General features: G+C 42.2%; 1 protein-coding gene across 1 annotated transcript in view; it reads right to left on the bottom strand.

The window, feature by feature from the left end:
* The window catches only part of LOC104334698 (plasminogen), a 32,176-nt gene that overhangs the window by 10,668 nt on the left and 1,018 nt on the right, over positions 1–20,490 (bottom strand). Inside the window, exons 2-13 of the mRNA XM_075413712.1 lie at positions 18,494–18,629; positions 17,742–17,848; positions 8,664–8,778; positions 7,411–7,574; positions 6,737–6,866; positions 6,498–6,616; positions 4,843–5,005; positions 3,814–3,935; positions 2,767–2,926; positions 2,237–2,427; positions 1,082–1,230; positions 546–639 (exon numbers count right to left, since the gene is read on the bottom strand). Of these exons, the coding sequence (XP_075269827.1) occupies positions 546–639; positions 1,082–1,230; positions 2,237–2,427; positions 2,767–2,926; positions 3,814–3,935; positions 4,843–5,005; positions 6,498–6,616; positions 6,737–6,866; positions 7,411–7,574; positions 8,664–8,778; positions 17,742–17,848; positions 18,494–18,629 (1,650 nt within the window). The remainder of the gene's footprint in view (positions 1–545; positions 640–1,081; positions 1,231–2,236; positions 2,428–2,766; positions 2,927–3,813; positions 3,936–4,842; positions 5,006–6,497; positions 6,617–6,736; positions 6,867–7,410; positions 7,575–8,663; positions 8,779–17,741; positions 17,849–18,493; positions 18,630–20,490) is intronic.

Here is a 20,490-nt window from a genome sequence, read left to right as displayed (position 1 = left end):
TACACCAAAAGAAAGGCAAAATATCTAGGGACAGATTATTTTAATATCCATATCAGAATAAAAATTACATCAGCAGAGCATGAAAAGGATTTCAAAGGTCGTCATCTCTGGTGCTCCCAACTAACAGGAAAAGTGTATGAGCAGGTTCTCGAGGCATTAGTCCTGCTGTAAAGTGCATGGAAAGACTAGAATGACTATCAAGGAAATCCTCTCCTCTGTTTGAGGAGCCCAGGGAGGGAATACCTCTCTTCACAGCTTCACTGGACATTTCAAGTTCAGCTAGCAACTCTGAATGCTTAGCTTCACTGACAATAAAGAGCACATGGGTTGTTATCTATGAAGTATTACTGTTGATTCCTAGCACCAAGTTATCTAAACTTTGGCTATTACAGGTGCCTGTTTCTGTCAAACTTCCATACAGACCAAAATTCAAATCTTAAGCTATTGCCTACTGCCGTTTTTTGTATGATTGGATTGAAAACATTTTGTGACTATCATAGCAAGTTGTAGAAAGGGAATACAGAAAAGTCTTTAAGGATAATTACAGCAGCGTGGGATGTCACAGTACTCCCATTTTTTTCCTGGGTCTGTTGTGAAGCACCAAACACCATTTACATCTCCATCAGGATTCCTGCAATACTGCAATAATTACAAAAAAAAGAGAACGAAGACTCCAAAAGTTAGCCACAGAATTAAGAAGTCTATGAGTGCAAGTTTTTTAAAAAGTGTTAAACTTAAACTTTTAATTATTTCCCCCAACTTCTTTTCCACTGGGTGTTAAATGCTTTCTGTTTCCTCTGACCACAAAATTCTTTCTTTCCCGTATCTCAAAACCATTCGGTGAAATTAGAAATATATGACAAAGTTGCTATAATTTTCTTCATCCACCAAGAGTCACCCTAGCTCTAGTGCTTTTTTAGGGCTCAAGAGAAGTGAAGTTTGACATAGAATGACTAAGGATGACTTTAGTGCTTTGCACTAAAACATTTATTGTTGGCCTAATCCGTCTTCCCCTAGACTCAGTGAGAGCAAGTCAGGTCAGCTCCAAACAGAGGCAGTGTTAGCATTAGCAGCTGTTTACATTTTTATCCAGGCCTGCTCTTGGATGAGTCACAGGAGTGAAATATTTGTGGCTATGAGGTTTCTGAGAACTCCACTCCTGACAAGTCCTGCCCCTTGCAGTTTTTGTTACTGTGCCGCGATAGTCTTCACCATTACCGTTAATGCAGTCTGTGAAAACAGAGCAAAAGGAAATTATTGTTAGCTGCTGAATCTGTATGTGGTCGTGGTAAGCAAAAACAAGCCTGATTAAGTACCTTTAGAACTTGCACACTCTCTAGCATCCACAGCAGAAAGAAAGACAAAAATGTACCCTGTGATGTGATCTCTTAGTTTGTCAGGGTGGATGTCTTCCTGGATGTACAGAGTAACAGATGTGGAAAAAATTTCAGGGAACTTCAGGCTAAACATTTTCTGTAACATATTGCAAACATCTGAAAAGTTTCCAAGATTCTTGCTAAGTTGGTATAAGTAAGCCCCTTCCATGAGAGAAGCAGCAGCCCACTAGACTGAAAGAGCAATTTTTGCTTCCAAGGACATTGCTTCAGGTACTTTCTTCTGCTGCACACAAGTCAGAGTACACAGCTCCATTTAGGAACGTATCTTTCATCAAACCCTGCCACCTTGCTTTGCAAAGTACATAACCTGTGGAAAGCTCTACTATACATTCAGAACAGTCACACCTCTTTGACCAACACGGACTATTTATTAAGAAGCAATGCAGTGGAATAGAGCAAAAACCTGTTTCTCTTGGTGCATATATTTTGCAACACATAATTGCCTATGAACAGTACAACAAGCTACGGTCAACCTCCTGAAAACATAAAGCACAGCACAAGCAAAATTCCTGCAACAACAGCATTCACTGTGATTGTATTTCGATAGCACACAGCTACAGAAACACTAGAAATTTTGTCTGTTTTTCTCTTGTTCCCCTAAATGAAAAAGATGTACTGCAGAATGCACTGTAAAATGATATAAAGTACAGGATATGAACGGACAGAAGAGTATGAACCAACTAAAGAGTATGAACTGCAAAATTCAACAGTAAAGATCTCAAAGCTGGGGAAGAGATGTGACTGTTATGTTGCAGCCCTACTCGACAGCAATTCTGATAGATTACTATTTCCTTTACCCATAGACTCTACAGGAGGTGACACTTATAGTCAGCTGTTACCAGACGTGGTGGGTGTAGTCAGGTCAACATTTTGTGCCGTCATTGCAGGGCGGTCATTTGGTGCAGGCTCTTGTGCAGGATCTTCACACCTCTTGAGACTGCAGTACTCCCATGTTGTGCTGGGGTCAGTGGTGAAACACCATGGGCTGTTATCACCATCTGGGTTTCTACAATAGTTGTCCCTCAAATCCCTGAAAAATAAGCACAATAGTCAAGCTGCATAAGACTGAAAGTAATCATAGGAGTATCTTGTCAAAAAGATGTGGATCTGTACTATGTAGAGATAAATACATTTCTTAATTTTTTACTTATTCCTGGATATCGTATTACCAGGAAACACATTTATGGCTGTGATAACAAGAAAACACATTTTTTAAAAATGAGACTACAAGAAAGTGTTTCCACATCTTGGAAAAATTCTCTTTTATAGATACATTCTCTGGCAGTGTTTTAAAGCATAGATGTGCGAATATAATACAATCAGCAACTGTCATTGTCAGATAAAGCAAGAAAAGTTGAGATAAGCATACGCATTTGGGAATCTGCCCGGTGTTTTTTCATGTCTGTGTGGGAACATGGAGTTCCAGGCCTGACATTTCTTTCCTGATGCAGTGATGGAAGTTGTGCCACGATAGCTCTCGCCTTTGCCTCGGTAGCACTCCTCTGACAAGGGAACCTGCACAGGCACATCTGCAGTGAACAGAAACTGGTCTTTTGCATCATGATTTCATGTTCTTACTGAGCAGGCACAAGAAAGCATCAAACACAGGGGATGACAAAAACAAATGACAGTTTGTACAGACAGCGTCCAGTGAGAGCATCATGGTCATCTTGAAAAGTGGAAGAGCATTTCCAAAGACATTCAGACATTTTTCACAGATTACCCTCAGTCTGTGAAAATACAAGATATGGTTCAATGCAAGGCTCATCCCTCAGTTTCATTTTTGGTATATGTGAACATATTTGAATTGAAGATCAGAAAGTTCACATGAAAAATCCTTAAAGATTAGAATCTAGTGATTTTGACCCTGATATATTTCTAAAATGGAGTTTATGTTAAACTTCAATCTCTCTACTATCTTTTTGATTGCACTTTTTGATTGTTTGTTTGACAGGACTTTCTTGTAATTTTTTTTGTGCTTAAATGAATGGATGTTTCAGATGAGATTTTTAATATTTTGGAAGCTCCTGTCCTCTCTTTTGTGGCTATTTTCCAAAAAATGGGACTTCCTTTGCTTTAGCAATTCTTCATCTCTTCAAACCTGTATTTTCTTTTGTCAGCTAACTTGCTAAATATGCCCTACCTTTGGGAAAAAAAATTAATATAAAAAAAAACCCTCTTTCATCCTTTAATTCTTCTGTTGGGTCAGCTGGTGATTTATATCCTTCACTGCAGTTCTTTAACCATTGAAAGTCTAGTATTTGGCAGGTTTTGTAACATGACAAGCAGAAAAACTGCATTAACAATCGTGACAAAGTGACTGAAAAAAGATTTAGCACATTTACAATGAGAAATAAATTTCTCACTATTTAAAGTCCTTATCTCAAGTATGCTCCTCTATTCATACCAGTGATACCTTGTTCTGTCGCATCACAGTGGGGAATTGCACAATATTCCCACCGAATGCTCCTGTTGATGGTGTAGCACCAAGGCCTCTTCTCTCCATCAGGGTTTCTGCAGTAGTTTTCCTCTAAGCCCCTGAAACAGAAACACCGGTTTAAACTACTCATAGAAATTAAGAAGAGTTGTGTGCAAGACTATTAACAACTACTGCATGCAGAACTCAACTCAGTGGTTACATTTATTCTTTTTGGAGTTGAATTACCTCATGCACCACTATTTTGGGACAAATCAACAGCCTTTGAGTTTACAGTCTAAATGCTGATGATACATGAAGAACTTTCCCAATGCTTAGACCTTCTACTCTTGTTTTTGAGACCAAGATACAGCAGTAAAAGCTGACTTCAAAACACAAGCCATTGGCGTACCTGACCATTACGATAAGAACCATGCAAGGCTGGATGTCACAGATTGATCCTGGAAGCATGTGCATATGAGCATGGATGAACGCTGCTCTCTGCCCTGTGATGATGGATGGGCTTTTACACACCCAGGAAAACTTGCAGGATCCAATTCACAGCCCACAGGATCAAAATACAGAGCTAAAAGCCTGGCCAGTCCCAGCTACCCTTGTCCATTGATAGTGCTCTGCAAAGTCAGCTCCTCTGACCTTTGATCATGAAGGTATATTGGAGCATCTTGGACCTTGAAGCATTGCTCTTCAGATGAGTAACACATTGAAAGGATGTGAAAACACAGCCAGGGGATTGTTAACACAAAAGTAGTAAATACTTATAACTCTGCCGTGGGATGTGGAGGAGACGGATGAGACAAGTATCTGAGAATAAAGCAGTTGGTAAAGAAAGGAATGCTGAAAAAATTTAAGAACAAGACCTGAACAGAAGTAATAAGAGCTGACAAAAGGTGAGAAAACAGCTTATCAACATAGCTGCAGAAAACCCGTGCTACTCTTGCCTCTGCATCTGCATCAATAAGGAATAACGATGTCCTTTGGCATTTGTTAAAACGACAAGGCTCAGCATACTTGCAGGGGTATCTGTCAGGAATCCAGCCATGTCTGTGAGGAAACTGTGTGTTCCAGTGTTGGCAGGCATTTCCCGATTCGGTGATGGCTATCCTGCCTCTATAGTCCTCTCCTTTCCCTGAAAGACACTGGGAGCCCTGGCCAGAGACTGGTGGATGTATAGCTGTAACAGGATTTAAAAAACAAACAAACAAATAAACAAACAAACAAATGAAAAAGGAAAAGAAAATAAAAGAAAAAAACCATAGCTAGACAATGCTTTAAAATATATTAAAACTCCCTTTGTTTTCTGTAATGTTAAGCATGCATTTTTTTCTTTCAGCAGAAGTGGCATTGGTTGAAGCCATGGCAAAACCAAAGTGTACATTTTCACAAGCAGTCATGCTGACTGACAGATGTCCCGTGTCTGCCCCTTCATAGCAGTCAGTAAATAACTTTGCTCAGTCGAGCATGACTTAGTGCCTGCAGTCCCCTGAGAGCAGAGCTGGAAAGGCAGTAAGTAGTCCTGTAGAGTCCTGTAAAAACAAGTGGGATGAAGGGAGCACATTGATATAGCATACACATGGGTAGGGTGGAAGGGCAGAAAGGATAAGGAGAACAGACAGGAAGAAATTGTGAGAGAAAGGAAAACAGCCTTCAGAGATGAGCTTCTGGAGTCAGTGAATTGGGAAAGCGGGGCAGAAGGAGGAGTGAAAGAAAGTGAATTGGTCTGGCATGAGGGGAATGGCAAAGAAAGGAAGAGTAACGATCAGAGGTGCAGAACCTGCAGAGGGCAGGGCGAAAATCAATCTGCAGTGTGTACCTATCATATATACTTTGTATATGGAATTTCCTGAGGAGACAAGTATGACTCTAAAAGGTTGGTTTGCTCCTTAAACTTTCTTTAAGCACGAAGTGGAGATGCTATTGTAACTTTCACAATTTACTTTCTCCTACAGAGGTCTATAAATAGTTATTCTTCCATCTGTAATTGAACATGCTGAGGTGAACTACATCTAGCAAGCACATGCTGCTGCTTGGAGCACTGGCAAGTGCAGATGTATAAGAGAGCAAGCTCTAGAGATGAAAACACAAAATTTTTTCTCAAAGTGCAGTCCAGTTCTACAAACCACAATGCTAATGCCATTATTCAGTGCTTTGGAAATGTCCAGATTTAGTGTGCTCAGCTTAATGGCTTAAGCTAGCTCACTGGTAAGTCAGGTTTTTCTCCTGAGGCCTGAATTTGTCAGGATCCATCTCTTGCTAAGAAAATGGCAGTGCTGGCTGTGCTGGCCAGACCCAGGTGAAATATCACAGTATGGCCATGGTGGTTTAGGTGTTTTCCATCAGTTCACAGGTCAGCTGAAAGCTACCACCTGATTTAACCTGAATGTCCTGCCTGTCAGGTAAACTGAAAAATAAAGTGGTTGAAGATAAATTAGGGTTCCCATAACATCTCTGGCATTATTGGACTTTGCAACACCTGCATCCTCACTGACTTTACGTGATTTTATGTAACAAATTTAGTGAGTGATTCTGCTTATTAATGTGCACTTTTCCTGGTTCACAAGGATTCCTCAGGTTCCTCAGAACTGTGATTTCTTGTCTTTCCCATCTCTACATAATTTTAATGAGAAGAACTACTATCTGGAGTGATCTCAGAATATCATACTCACTGCAGCGAGGAATGTTACAATATTCCCAGCGTTTAGTAGGGCTGGTGGTGAAACACCAGGGCCGAAGTTCGCCATCAGGATTACGGCAATAATTCATCTTCAGATCCTTCTCTGGAAAGCTGCACATTGAAGATGAAAGAGAAGCTTGTAAGTCAGCTATGGGCTGTAGCAATTAGGCTGTCCACTGGCAGGATCTCCCAGGCACTACAAGAATGAGTTTAGCACCAAGTGTGACTCACTGTTTCAAGGTAAATCCATGCATATGAGGCTCTTGGGCATCCCAGCGCTGGCACTCAAACCCAGACTCTGTCCTGGAAACTTCTCCACGGTAGTCTTCACCATTACACTGCACGCACTCCACTGTAGTGCCTAGGCAGAATGAAAACAAAGCAAGGTTTGTACCAGCCTGTGAATTCTGAACCCAATATATTTGTGGAAGGCTACACTGAAAGAAAAAAAGAAACCTGAGAAACTTTCAAAGAGTTTTTCTCCAGCTAATTAAGAAAGGAATCCAAAAGATCATGCATTGCAGCTTAGCCAAATGAATCAAGCTTTAGGGGTACATGTCATTTGGAAGGAGAACTTTGTGATATATCTGTGTGTACTCATAGCAATAGAAGTTCTGTATGTAACACAGCAGATCTGTCAATCTTTACTCTTGTGAAAATTAAATAAATTGCTAGGGATAAGAACAGGGCAATATCACAAATCATTAAGAATTTTCAGTTCCTCCATATTTACAAAACTATTTTGATAACAGGAGCCAATTAGAAAAACAACCTTTGTGTTGAGAACTTAAATTCCAGCTTGATGTAAATTCACGTTTGAAACCAGTCTGCAATAATAAAGCAAGAACAAACAGCAGAAATAGTATTACCTAGTCAAACACTCCTTCCCTGAAAAATAAATATACCTTCTCCAGTGTGAGTGACCTTGCTCTCACACTCTGGGATGTTACAGTAATCAAATCTGGTAGCAGGATCTGTTGTGTAACACCAGGGTCCATTTGCATCCCCATCAGGATTTCTGCAGTAGTTTTCTTCCAGTCCTGCATTGGGGTGTTTTTCAGGTGTGTAACTGTAATAGTATTAAAATTTTATTTTAATTCCAGTAATTTAATGGAGCAGAAAGGGAATGTCCAACTTGCACAGCTAGCCATGGGCTCTATTCAATCACAGCAAAAACGAGAGAAACAGATTCCCCACTATAACCCATAAATGAAATCTGAACAACATTTTATAACTACAATTATTAGTAGCTTCTGCTAGGTCCTGGTTGCTGATGATGAGTGGACTTACAATCTTTAAGGACTATGACAGTCTGAAAGGATAATTATTGTCTTTAATACTTGTATCCAGCTGATCTAGTGAGCTCACTGTGACCTGTGGCTCTGTCACATATTTTTCTTCATGCAGCTACTTTAAGAATGGAGTATTTCTAGAGACTATTCACTAAACAAAACTGGATCCTAATCTGCAGAGACTTGGAAGCAAGTGACCTTAGGCTTCTTCGTATAACAGTCCTCCCAGAGAAGACTAAACAGATTTTTAACAAAAAAAATCTCAATAAGTGCTTCCAAGTTTCATTAGAATAACATAAAAAAATAACTTTATAAACAGATAAAATTTCATCATAGATCAGAGAAAGCAGGCCCTCTGCTTCCACACTTGCTCCAGTAAGCCCAGTGGCAGCCAGCTCTGAGAAAACTCTGCCTGGGCAGGTCCCCTCTGCATTTCGATGCTTTGTTGGATGTTTCTTCTTGACTGTCTCTGGGTGACAGGCAGGAGATCACAGAGCTGAACAGATACCACTGGGTGTTTTTTTTTTACACCTCACACAGAGGAAAGAAATTATAGCCCTGATAGTGTCACCGATAGCAAGATTTTCATCACATCTTGATAGAAGGAGCATTTCGTCCTCTTAAGAGGCCCAGCACTTAGACACGACTTCTCTAGCTGCCAATGCACCCTTTCCTTCTTCAGACCACTGCAGTTCTGTGCGAGTAGAGTCAAAAGTAACAAAACTAACGAAGATAAAGCTGTCTTAAAAAGTCACCTGACAACTGACTTTGGTAATGTGCACGATAAAGTAGTTTATACACATGAAGTTGGGGAAGCTGGGAAAAGATTCAGAACAACACAAAGACAAATATAAATAAGGCCATACTTCGGTTTGTGGGGTGTCTTTTCTGCCCACTTCTGGCATGGAATACCCCTCCAAGTTTTGGCTTCCATTCCTCTGTAGTCCTTCCCAATCCCTCTTTTACACTGTAGAAGATAAACTGAAATGGAATTGGCTTTGTTAATTCAATGGTGTAAAAACATTGCCTCTCTCAAAACTGAGAATCTGCAGAGATAACTCTGAAGTTCATCAGTTCAGGATGAACCATGTTTTATTGATGTTTTGCACCTCTTGTTCATGCAGAGCGATGTGATTCCATGAGGTATTTTAAGACAAATTAGTTAGCAACTATTAAACAACTACAGAGGAAAATTCTTGAAGCATTTTTATAAAGCTAATAAAACCAAGTAGATAAAATAGGTATAACAAGTTACAATTGTTTTTGACATGTATAAAAATCATGCTTATACTATCATACTACTAGAATAAAAAGGAAGACCTTTCACCAACACCTGGAGATTCTTTGAAATATATTGTTCATAAACACATTCGCAGCATGGGTATCATACAACTACCCCTTCAAGCCAGAGAATTTTCAGTTATCAGAATACATTTGTCACATAGGTGGCCCCCACACCTTTGATTCCTCTTAGCCTCAGACTCTCAGGTACTTTCTAATGGGATTCTGAGGCAGAGAGAATGCAAAGCATGTTGATGATGCTTTTATTGGCAACAGGCACTGAAAAATTTCCAGTTATTTATGAGGGGTGGTGACCCTCATTTCCCCTTCCAGCAATTTTTTTGCACAAGAATCCCTCTGAGTCCTCATATATAAAATAGAGATGTTAGAGCAAGCACAGGAGACCAATGTGATATGAAAAGCTGAGCCTTGTTTGGACCCCTTGCAATAGTTACTGCCATCACAGTGTGTGACTGGGACCACAAACATCTGTGCTGCATGTCTTACCAAAAGGGGCTTTTGTGGGAGTTGCTGCCTAGTTGTCAGGGTACTACTGTAGTGCCCGAAAGTCTTGTCACTGCTGCTTCAATGCTGATATTCCAGCAGCAGGTCCCAGCACGACCATCACTGGTCAGTAGCCTTGCCCTTGGACTTTCTGATGTTGCCAGGTTCTTCCTAAAGGATACTAGCCTGTCTAAATAAAAAAGCTGGACACATCTGACACCTGGGGGGAGGGGCGGGGCTCTGTATAGGTGGGTCAGGAATGAAGACAAGCAAGTAACTTCCCAGTTCAAATTGCACATGGAGACCACCATGGAATTAGGCCTTGGTATTTGATCCCTCTTAAAAAGCATTTCTACTAACATACCTTCTTTCTGCTTGACACCCAAAGTCTCTTTCACTTTTCTGTCCTGTACAGGAGTTTGGTGTGGTGTCCTCTGATAGAGGCCCTGATAGACTGTGTTCCTCAAAAGAAGAATGGGATCAAAAGCCCAACTATATGTCAAGACAAAATTAAGATTTGACTGGGGAAACTGCTCTGTAAAGAAGGAGAAATCTCTAATCAAGTTTTAAGAAATGTTTTGGAGACCAAGTGCCAAAACTTTAATTATTACCCCTGCAAGAGGGCAAGTGTCCTAGATGGCCACTGAGCTGGTAAAAATGCCGTGGTTCTTAAACTCTGAGAGGCCAATTAGAACCAAAGAAAATGGCACTCTTGGAGATGTGAGTGGGAAGAAATCTGACTCAGCGTAATGTAGTAAGCGTAGACCACAAAAGCTATGTACCTGTGCCTTGTGGATTATTCCTACTATTAAAAAGGAGATTGTAATCAAAAGAGGATTCCTCATACAGAGTTTTGACATTAACACAAGAAAAGTAAAACTGCAACTGCCAGACTTCTGCTCGTGGAGTTTCCTTCGTAGCTATAGACAATCCAGAGTATGGTCTGCATACAGATCCCAAAGTGTCTGTGGTGGGGTAACACGTGAGTGCACAACATTGTGTGGTCCAGCACAGCCAGACAAGCTCACAGAGGGATGAAACTTTTGGTTTTAAAGTAGATGTTTTGTACAGATATTTTTAATTCAATCCCAGGGAAGCTCTGGAAAAGACTGATGCCAGAGCAGCTCCCTACAAACTCCAAGGTCTGAGTGAGGCATAGGTGAGATTGTACAGTCACCATGAACCTAAGGGAGTGGCAGAGTCACAAAATGTCTGCTTTCTCAAAGCAGAACATATTCCATCCTATCTCAGCAGAAAGGAGTTTTACAGCAGCTGTTTCCTGGTGCTGAGGAGTCATGGTGAGGACAGAAAACCTTTCTGAGGCTTAAGGAAACACTAGATGTCTTTATTTGCAAATTCAGCTTCAGGCTGGGTGATGCTGGCTGTGAAAATCAGGATGCTTCTAGGAAGGTGAGTCTCAGTTTTACAATGCACTTTAACAGCCCTATGAGAAATATCTCTGGTTTCAGAGATTTGGGCTATTACAGGTACAAAATGCTGTCGTTTGGATTATGCAGAGACTTCACAAAGATGTTGGCAGTGGTAGCTGTGAGTTTCAGAAGGAATGAGGTAGTCTTGTATTCCTGCTAGTGAAAAATAAAAGCAAGATGACTCTACATCCTCTCTTTGAAAAAACACGCACTGCAAAACTTCCCCCTGAAAAAACAAAGGAACAAATTCTCTGGCTGCTAGAGGTAAAGGCACTTCCTGCTGAAGCTGGCTCTCATGAAGAGATATTGGGGCACAGGTGGTGTTTTCCTCAATCCCATCAGTGGCAGGGAAGAGCACTGAAAGGGGCAGGAAATCTCACCTGGCTAACAAGTGGCTCAGAGACTGGTGCCGTCAGTCAAATTTTGGTTTCTTTGATCATGGGGAGGTATACATGGCACCGGGCCTGCTGGCAATAGACGGAGTCCAGCTATCTCAAAGAGGAAAAAGGATTCTTGGCCACGAGCTGGCGGGGCTCATTGAGAGGGCTTTAAACTAGGTTCGAAGAGGGAAGGGGACTTCGCCCAGCTCACTAGGGATGAGCCCAGGTGTGGCATGCCAGGGTCAGGGATGAGATTGACAGCCCAGCTCAAGTGTGTCTATACCAACGCATGTAGCATGGGAAATAAACAGGAGGAGCTGGAAGCCATTGTACAGCAGTATGGCTATGACTTAGTCACCATCACAGAACTGTGGTGGGACAGCTCGCATGACTGGCATGCTGTCATGGATGGCTACAGACTCTTCAGGAAAGACAGGCCAACAAGGAGAGGTGGTGGAGTTGCTCTGTATGTGAGGGAGAAACTGGAATGCATTGAGCTTTGCCTGGGGGCAGATGAAGAAGGAGTCGAGAGCTTAAGGGTTAGAATTAAGGGACAGGCTCACACAGGTGACATTATGGTGGGTGTGTACTACAGGCCAGCTGACCAGGAGGAGGAAGTTGATGAGGCCTTCTACAGGCAGCTGCTTGAGGCCTTCTACAGGCAGCTGCAAGCAGCCTCACAGTCACAGGCCCTGGTTCTCACAGGGGACTTCAACCACCCTGACATCAGCTGGGAAGACCACAGAGCTAGGCAGGCGCAATCCAGGAGGTTCCTGCAGAGCATTGATGATAACTTTCTGATGCAAGTGGTGGAGGAACCAACAAGGAAAGGCGCTCTGCTGGACCTTGTACTAACAAACAAGGAGGGACTTGTTGAGGATGTGAAGGTTGGAGGTAGACTTGGCTGCAGCGACCATAAAATGGTGGAGTTCAGGATCCTGCGTGGAGGAAGCAGGGCGATAAGTAGGATCAAAACCTTGGACTTCAGGAGAGCTAACTTTGGCCTCTTCAATGAGCTAATTGGAGGAATCCCATGGGCCAGGGCTCTCGAAGGCAGCGGGGTCCAAGAGTGCTGGTCGCTGTTTAAACAGCACTTCCTCCATGCTCAGGAGCAGTGCATCCCCCTGAGAAAGAAATCTAGAAAAAGAGGCAGCAGACCAGCATTGGGGTGGTTTAACCAGCATGGTTGAACAAGGAGCTTCTAGCGAATCTCAGGTGGAAGAGAAAGGTCCATGAAATGTGCAAAGAGGGACAGGCCACTTGGGAAGAGTACAGGAATGTGGTCAGAGCATGCAGGGATGCGACGAGGAAGACCAAGACCCACCTGGAACTGAATCTGGCAAGCGATGTCAAAAACAACAAGAAGGGCTTCTTCAACTACATCAGCAGCAAAAGGAAGACTAGGGACAATGTGGAGCCACTGCTGAATGAGGCGGGTGTCCTGGTGACGGAGGATGCAGAGAAGGCAGAGTTACTGAATGCCTTCTTTGCTTCACTCTTCAGTGCCAAGGCAGGCCCTCAGGAATCCCAGGCCCTGGAGGTAAGAGAGGAAGCCTACAGAGAGGATGACTTTCGCTTGGTCGAGGAGGACTGCGTGAGGGGTCATTTAAGCAATCTGGATGCCCATAAATCCATGGGCCCTGATGGAATGCACCCACGAGTGCTGAGGGAGCTGGCGGATGTCATTGCTAAGCCACTCTCCATCATCTTTGAAAGGTCCTGGAGGACTTGAGAGGTGCCCAAGGACTGGAGAAAAGCCAGTGTGACTCCCGTCTTCAAAAAGGGCAAGAAGGATTTACCCAGGGAACTACATGCCAGTCAGCCTCACCTCCATCCTGGGAAAGGTGATGGAGCAGCTTATCCTGGAGGTCATCAACAAGCAAGTGGAGGAAAAGAAGGTTATCAGGAGTAGTCAGCATGCATTCACCAAGGGGAAATCATGCTTGACCACTCTGATAGATTTCTACGATGGCATGACTGGCTGGGTAGATGAGGGGAGAGCAGTGGATGTTGTCTGCCTCGACGTCAGCAAGGCTTTTGACACTGACTCCCATAACATCCTCCTAGGGAAGCTCAGGAAGTGTGGGCTTGATGGCCGAATTCAGAGGGTTGTCATCAGCGGCGCTGAGTCTAGTTGGAGGCCTGTAACTAGTGGTGTTCCCCAGGGGTCAGTACTGGGCCCAGTCTTGTTCAACTTCTTCATCAATGACCTGGATGAAGAGTTAGAATGTACCCTCAGCAAGTTTGCTGATGACACAAAACTGGGAGGAGTGGTGGATACACCAGAAGGCTGTGCTGCCATTCAGTGAGACCTGGACAGGCTAGAAAGTTGGGCAGAGAGGAACCTGATGAAGTTCAACAAGGGCAAATGCAGGGTCCTACACCTGGGGAGGAACAACCCCATGCACCAGTACAGGCTTGGGGAGGACCTGCTGGAGAGCAGCTCTGTGGAGAGGGACCTGGGAGTGCTGGTGGATGACAAGCTAACCATGAGCCAGCAGTGTGCCCTGGCTGCCAAGAAGGACAATGGGATCCTGGGATGCATTAAGAAGAGTGTGGCCAGTAGGTCGAGGGAGGTTGTCCTTCCCCTCTACACTGGCCTGGTGAGGCCCCATCTGGAGTCCTGTGTCCAGTTCTGGGCTCCCCAGTTCAAGAAAGATGAGGAGCTACTGGAGAGATTCCAGCGGAGGGCTACGAGGATGATGAGGAGACTGGAGCATCTGTCCTATGAGGAAAGGCTGAGTGAGCTGGGCCTGTTCAGCCTGAAGAAGAGAAGGCTGAGAGGGGACCTAATAAATGCTTATAAATATCTGAAGGGTGGGTGTCAGGAGGATGGGGCCAGACTCTTTTCAGTGGTGCCCAGCGACAGGACAAGGGGCAACGGGCACAAAATGAAGCACAGGAAGTTCCATCTGAACATGAGGAAGAAATCCTTCCCTCTGAGGGTGACAGAGCCCTGGAACAGGTTGCCCAGGGAGGTTGTGGAGTCTCCTTCTCTGGAGATACTCAAGACCCACCTAGACGCAGTCCTGTGCAGCCTGCTGTAGGTGACCCTGCTTCGGCAAGGTGTTTGGACTAGATGACCCACAGAGGTCCCTTCCAACCCCGAACATTCTGTGATTCTTTGATTCTGTGATCCCTAAGAAGACAGAGGTAGTGTGTTGCATAGCGGCAGCGTAGGAGCTGAATGGTATAGCCACGGGAGGCAATGTGTGTCCCAGGTGTCAAAGGTGGGTCTCCTAGAGTGCAGAAGGTGGCAGGAGATGAAGCTAAGGTAGGCAGTCCCCAAATTGGTGCAGATCACAAGAATGCTGGATGATGAGCAAATGATGCCTGATAACCCATTAGATGAAAATGAAGAGTCTGTCAGGCAGATGGTTTTTTCCCCACTAGTATCTAGCTGCCTTAAGGCTCACGTATCTGGGTCGGATCGTTTCCAAGAACCACCAACATTAGCACAAAGATAAAATAGGGAAAGAGGAAACAGATCCAGCATGAAGGGATTTGGTATCCATGACCTACTGTTCAAGCTATGGCAGTGCCTGATTGCAGCTTTCAGTGACATTAATAGATGCTAAATATGATGGAGACTTGATTTCTGCTCAGTCTGCAATGGGAGCTGAGAAGAGCCAGCCTCTGCTTTAAAATGATCAGAAAAGGTCTCCCAGTCACTTCAAAGGACTGCTAACTCTGCAGAAGGGCTGCAGATGAATGTGTCTGCTCTGACAGCCCACACAGTGATGGCAATGAAGGCAAGAGAGATGGCTGCCCGCCATGCCCAGGTGGGACGCTTAGTTTCATCCTGCAGGAGGACAGCAGGTTAACATGTCTCTGTCCTGGGCCTGGCACCCTGACAAGTGTCTCCATTCATGTGGGACCCCCTGCCATGACAGGCACCTACAGGCTGATGTGGTGGTCCCTCAGTTTGAGGAACCAGACAGTGTCTCCTCCTGCAGCAGACTTACTCATGTGGTAATACTTCCTTCAGTTCTGGTCATGGCCAGAAAGGAAAAGCTTCTCTTCCAAGAGGATGAGGAGAGAGGGGAGCAGACCCATATCTCTCCCTACAGTTTCAGTTAAAGCTAAAAAGTAAATAAGACAAAATCATGCTGAAGCATGAGAAGGTGCCAAGCTAGGCGTTTTTTTCTGCAGGAAAAGGTGGCTCCAGTGGGGGTATGAGCAGCAGAGCCGAAGGCTCTGACTAAATTATGAGATTAAATGTGTTCAGGGAGGTCACTGGGATGAACACTGAGGCTGGAGGCACGAGGCCTGTCTTCCAGGCAATAGCTTTGGAGGAGGCGGACAAGAAAGGAGAAAAGCCAAGCAGCGCTCTCTCCTTTTGCCGCAAGGCCAAGGCTCTTGGATATAAAATCAGGTCTTTTACTGCTGATACAAGGATCAGATGTGTCTGTTCAGGTGTTTCAGTTTTGGAAGAGCTTGGACAATGGCAAGCAATGTAAACGGGCCCTGATGAAGTTAGGGATATTGTCTTGATTTCTACCAATTTAAGCCTGAGTTATTGTCTGGCCCTCTGTGACAGCACATAATCACGGTCAATGAGAATTATTTATTCACTTAGAAGGGCTAATTTCAGTTCAATAATTAATGACTTGTGCATGTGTCTACTTGCTTTCAACATATGCAGAAGATTTTACAGAATACATACTCGTCCTTTATTCTGTTCTAACCTCAAAGGAAAACTCCAATCAATTTTGACTTCAGTAAAAGAAAATCACATTTTAAATGTTGAGGCATTCATTGGCTACACTCATTATTTCTACAGATGTTTCACTTGTGCCAGAAATTATTTGGCTGAACCTGCTCCAATATTCTTCTGTACTGGTGACTCACACATTGGTGGTCTATGAGGAAAGTGTGAAAAATAAAAGCGGAGAACAGCTTTCCATAGGCTTTAGTCTTTTGAGATCTGATACTGGGACAGGAGGGGACATGACTGTAGAGCTAAAGTCTTTCGATCAAAACAACTGTAACAGTGGTTTTGCCTGTTAAAACAGGAAGGAATCTGACCATAACAACACTGAAGAATCAAGCAGTATGCTTCAAATTCTATCTTTTAAGGCTTCAGTTATTCATCTGAGCTAAACGTAAACTGCAAGTTCAGGAAAATCAGTGAGAAAATCCACTTCTCATTAGCATAGGAAGAAGACACCAAGGACCACATATCGCACCATAAGAACAAAATGCTCCTGCCTAATAATCAGCTAGAGGGTAAGCTGATACTTACTGAAGATAACTGTTAGAAACCAAGTTGCACCTGGTGCTGTGAACCTGGCAACCCATTATCCAGTCCAGTAGTAGAAGAATTAGGATACAGCATTTAAATGTTAACCTTCTAGCTTTTTGCTATGTTTGGGCCATATCTCCAGCAGACATCAATAAATTAATCAGAATTGTATCAGTTTATACTAGCTGGGAATTTGGACATGAATGCTTTCTCTTTAAAAATTTGACATGGCCAGGCAGACCTGCACATGATTGTTCATGCAGTTTCCGTTTTCTGTATACCTTTCAAATGCTTCAGCATTGTAAAGACTGAAAATCATTGTCTTTTCAAACAAACTGAAACATTCTTACAAGAAATATTCAGTATTCATGTTGCATATCAGTTCGTAATAGCTTTCTTTTTCCCAGAGGACTCATTGAAGTGTTTGTGACTGCATTGTCTATGTTCCCACAAAACTTATGAAGATAATCTAGTTGAAAAAATATTTATTTTTCCAGCTATATAGCATCAATTCAAAACTTAGAAAAGCATTAATTAATTAATTCCAAAAATAATCTTAAACCCAAACCATTTATCTGAGCCTGGCATAAAACAAGAATTAAGTGTAAAGAAAACAGCTTACCAAACATGAACATTGATTATAATTTAAAAAACAAAAAACAATTATAAGTCAATACAATATTTCAGTCAAATAATTCTTGACTGAATTATTACAAAGAACATTGCAGAACTGGGTACACAGAAGTAGATAATCCTGTAGTCTTGAACACGTGTATGACCAAGAACTCCACAAGCTCCACGAAGGAGAGGACTGTAAATACTTAAAGGGCAGAGTAATGCATGGTTTTTGCTTTGGAGTATGTTTATTCTGCCTGATTCCAAGAATACATGACTAAAGGAGTGAAATACAAGTTCATATTTAAGGAACCTTGATGCTATACGCGAAATTCTCTGGCAGTTTCAGCCCAGTTCATGAGTGCAGGCCCGCCTCACTGAAACTGTCACCATCTGCAGTGGTTTGCTCCAGCACTGCAGCAGAGAATGCAATGATGCAGTTAAAACAGGCCTAACCTGCAAATGTGTACCGTGTTACTATATACATACTTTTCTTCTCATAAAGAACTGCATCCGTGCTGTTGAACGTCACTGTCATTTTGGCATTTTCAGCCAGCGTTAAACACTGTAGCTTTTTCCTGGTGAACAAGAAGGCCCTGTTGAAATTGAGAAGGAAGCAATATTAACATAGGAAGCGATATTTTTAATTCAATTCAAATTATTCAACTTGCAATTATTTTTCTATAAATTATTAATTTAGTAGCACTATCTTGTATTCATTTATCTTTCAGATACTACACTCAGTATTTGAGACACCAGGTAAGAGACTGACATTTTCTACTGCTCTGAAGTGGCTGACTTTTTCAGGATGTATGACTACGCAAAGAAGTTACTGCGTGGGAAGCTAGTTACTGCACTGGCAAAAAGCTATCAACAGCATCCTAGCTGCTCAGGTTAGCGCTTTTCCCTACAATGAATTAGAAACATCTCACCCTTCTTTTGTGAAACAAGACAGCATCCAGCTAAAGAGGCGTAAGCAGCTCTCCGCATGACATTGGATAAGAGCAGGAACTTGAACACAGACTATAGAATGAGTAATATGTAGTAAATCCATCCCTTACTTGACCTTGTGATAACTTATGAGTGGAGATCAGCCACAAGATAAAAGCACAGGCATGGGTGACACTGCTGCAGGCAGAGCTGCAGCAGCATGGGGATGTTGGTTCTGAGAAAGAGTAGGAAAATGCCATTGATACACAGACACCCACAATGACATAGTTTTAAGATACAACAGAAATTACCTGCAATTAAAATTTCTTTCTGCTTCACATTTCTTTGCACATTCTTGTTCATTAATTGTCTTGTAAGACTGTTTATTTCGAGTAAGTATCCAAACACCATCTGTTCTTAAATAGTCATCCAGTATATCTCCTTTCACTACAAGGGAAGGAAAGGAATCAGACATTAAAAATGAGAATGCTGCAGTTACGAAGATCTGTGACTTTGAGTCCCATTTTTCATGCAGCATTGACAGGTGAAGGCACCATTTATTTTCTGTAATTCTGGGTAAAACATGATAAATTCTGAGGAAATTTCTGTCTTCTGACACTATCAGTCACAGCTGAATGACTGGAACACATCATAGGAAAAACCAGTAGAAGAGAGACATAGAGAAGCAAAACCAAATGGAGTTATGTATGGGTTTGAATCTGAGAACAAGAAATGTGAAACAAGAGTGAGAGGGACCCGAGAGAGGGACTAAATGGTATCAAACGCACCAATCAGAGAAAGAAGGAAAGTGATACATCAGTATTAAAGTTTTGGAGGAGCATGAATTGGGAGGACGTGAGATTATGACTTCCTATGTGGATGGTGCAATCACTACAGTTTTACTGGTCACTAAATAGTTGTTTGTCCTAAGATGTCTTGCCCTGGAGCAAGAAACCTCAATTGTAAGACGACTATATAGTCCTCTACAATGACCACCATTGTTTTTGTTGTAATGGGTTGAGCAGACTTACTAATCAATCTGTCAGGCTGCATCTCTGTTGCAACAAATTAACCCAAGATTTTAAATTAATAAATCAGTTATATTATTATATGTGAAAGCTACATGTGCATAAGATGTATATGGTGTACATGCTAACACATTTAACAGCTCGAAAATGTTGTTGCTCACAATGGAATTTGCCATCTAATTTACTTTTTTCCTTTTATGCCTATAAAGATTCTATGTTTCTGTTCATAATTCCTACAAAAGTTTATTTCTGTATCCATCATCAGGTTACAAAGTTACAGAAGTGATGTGGTTTAATTATTTCACTTGTCAAGATAGATTATTATTGACAGCCATAGGGAATTCATAATCTTGTACAGCATTCTCACACGTAACATTATGAATCTTTCTTTTATGCAAACACCCATATTAGTCTCAATTCACAGCAACATCACTCCAGTGTAATTAACTCCCATGACATATAGGTCATCCATCACCTACCTCCACTTGACACGTATACATATAAAATAAAATACATTTGGGTCACTAATGAAAGTAAGATGATTAACTGCCTGAGGGCCATCTTCCACCCCTGTTTGCAGAGTTGGCGCAGTGCTGTAAAATCCGCATATCTTAAGAAATCTCTGACACTGAGGCCTCCAGTATCAAATCTTTCTGTTACAGTCGGACTATGTGGAGCACCAACAGCCTACCTATTTCTCCTGATGGACTCAGCAAACAGGTGATTCCTCTCCTGGCTGTTTTCCTAAGCTAACTGAGATCACTGTTTCAGAATTGGAGGGGACCATAATAGGAAAACATTACTTTCCAACCTTTGTTGGTTCATCTTAGAACCATATGTTTGTTCAAAGAGCTCTACTATAGACACCATGCCTTTTCAGTGACCATTAAAAAAAAAATTATTTTGCTTGGTTTAAGAATGAACACTTGAGATTTTGGATGACGTGCATAAGCTAAAAAGCAGCACAGATTGGCAGAAGTTTAGATAAAAGAAAAAATAATGTGATGTTAGTTGCCTGAAAAACACTACAAAGTGTAAACATTAAAAAAGGACACAACAGATTAAAAAATGCAGCAGGGAATGTATTATTCTGGCTAAAGTCCAAGTCTTTATAAACCCAGACATGACACATGACAATTGAACAGAATATTCACATATATGTGAGCAAACATACATACATAAACATATCTTCTTTTACATATGTATCTTTCCAGACTCGACCATTACTAATCCAGAAGACATAAAAAGTACTTTCAAGGCAGCTCTGTGGACCACCACTT

The sequence above is a fragment of the Opisthocomus hoazin genome, chromosome 2 (genome assembly GCF_030867145.1).
Source record: "Opisthocomus hoazin isolate bOpiHoa1 chromosome 2, bOpiHoa1.hap1, whole genome shotgun sequence".
NCBI lineage: Eukaryota > Metazoa > Chordata > Aves > Opisthocomiformes > Opisthocomidae > Opisthocomus > Opisthocomus hoazin.
The sequence above is the reverse complement of the archived record's forward strand: the minus strand, read 5'-3'. Positions and strand labels throughout refer to the sequence as shown.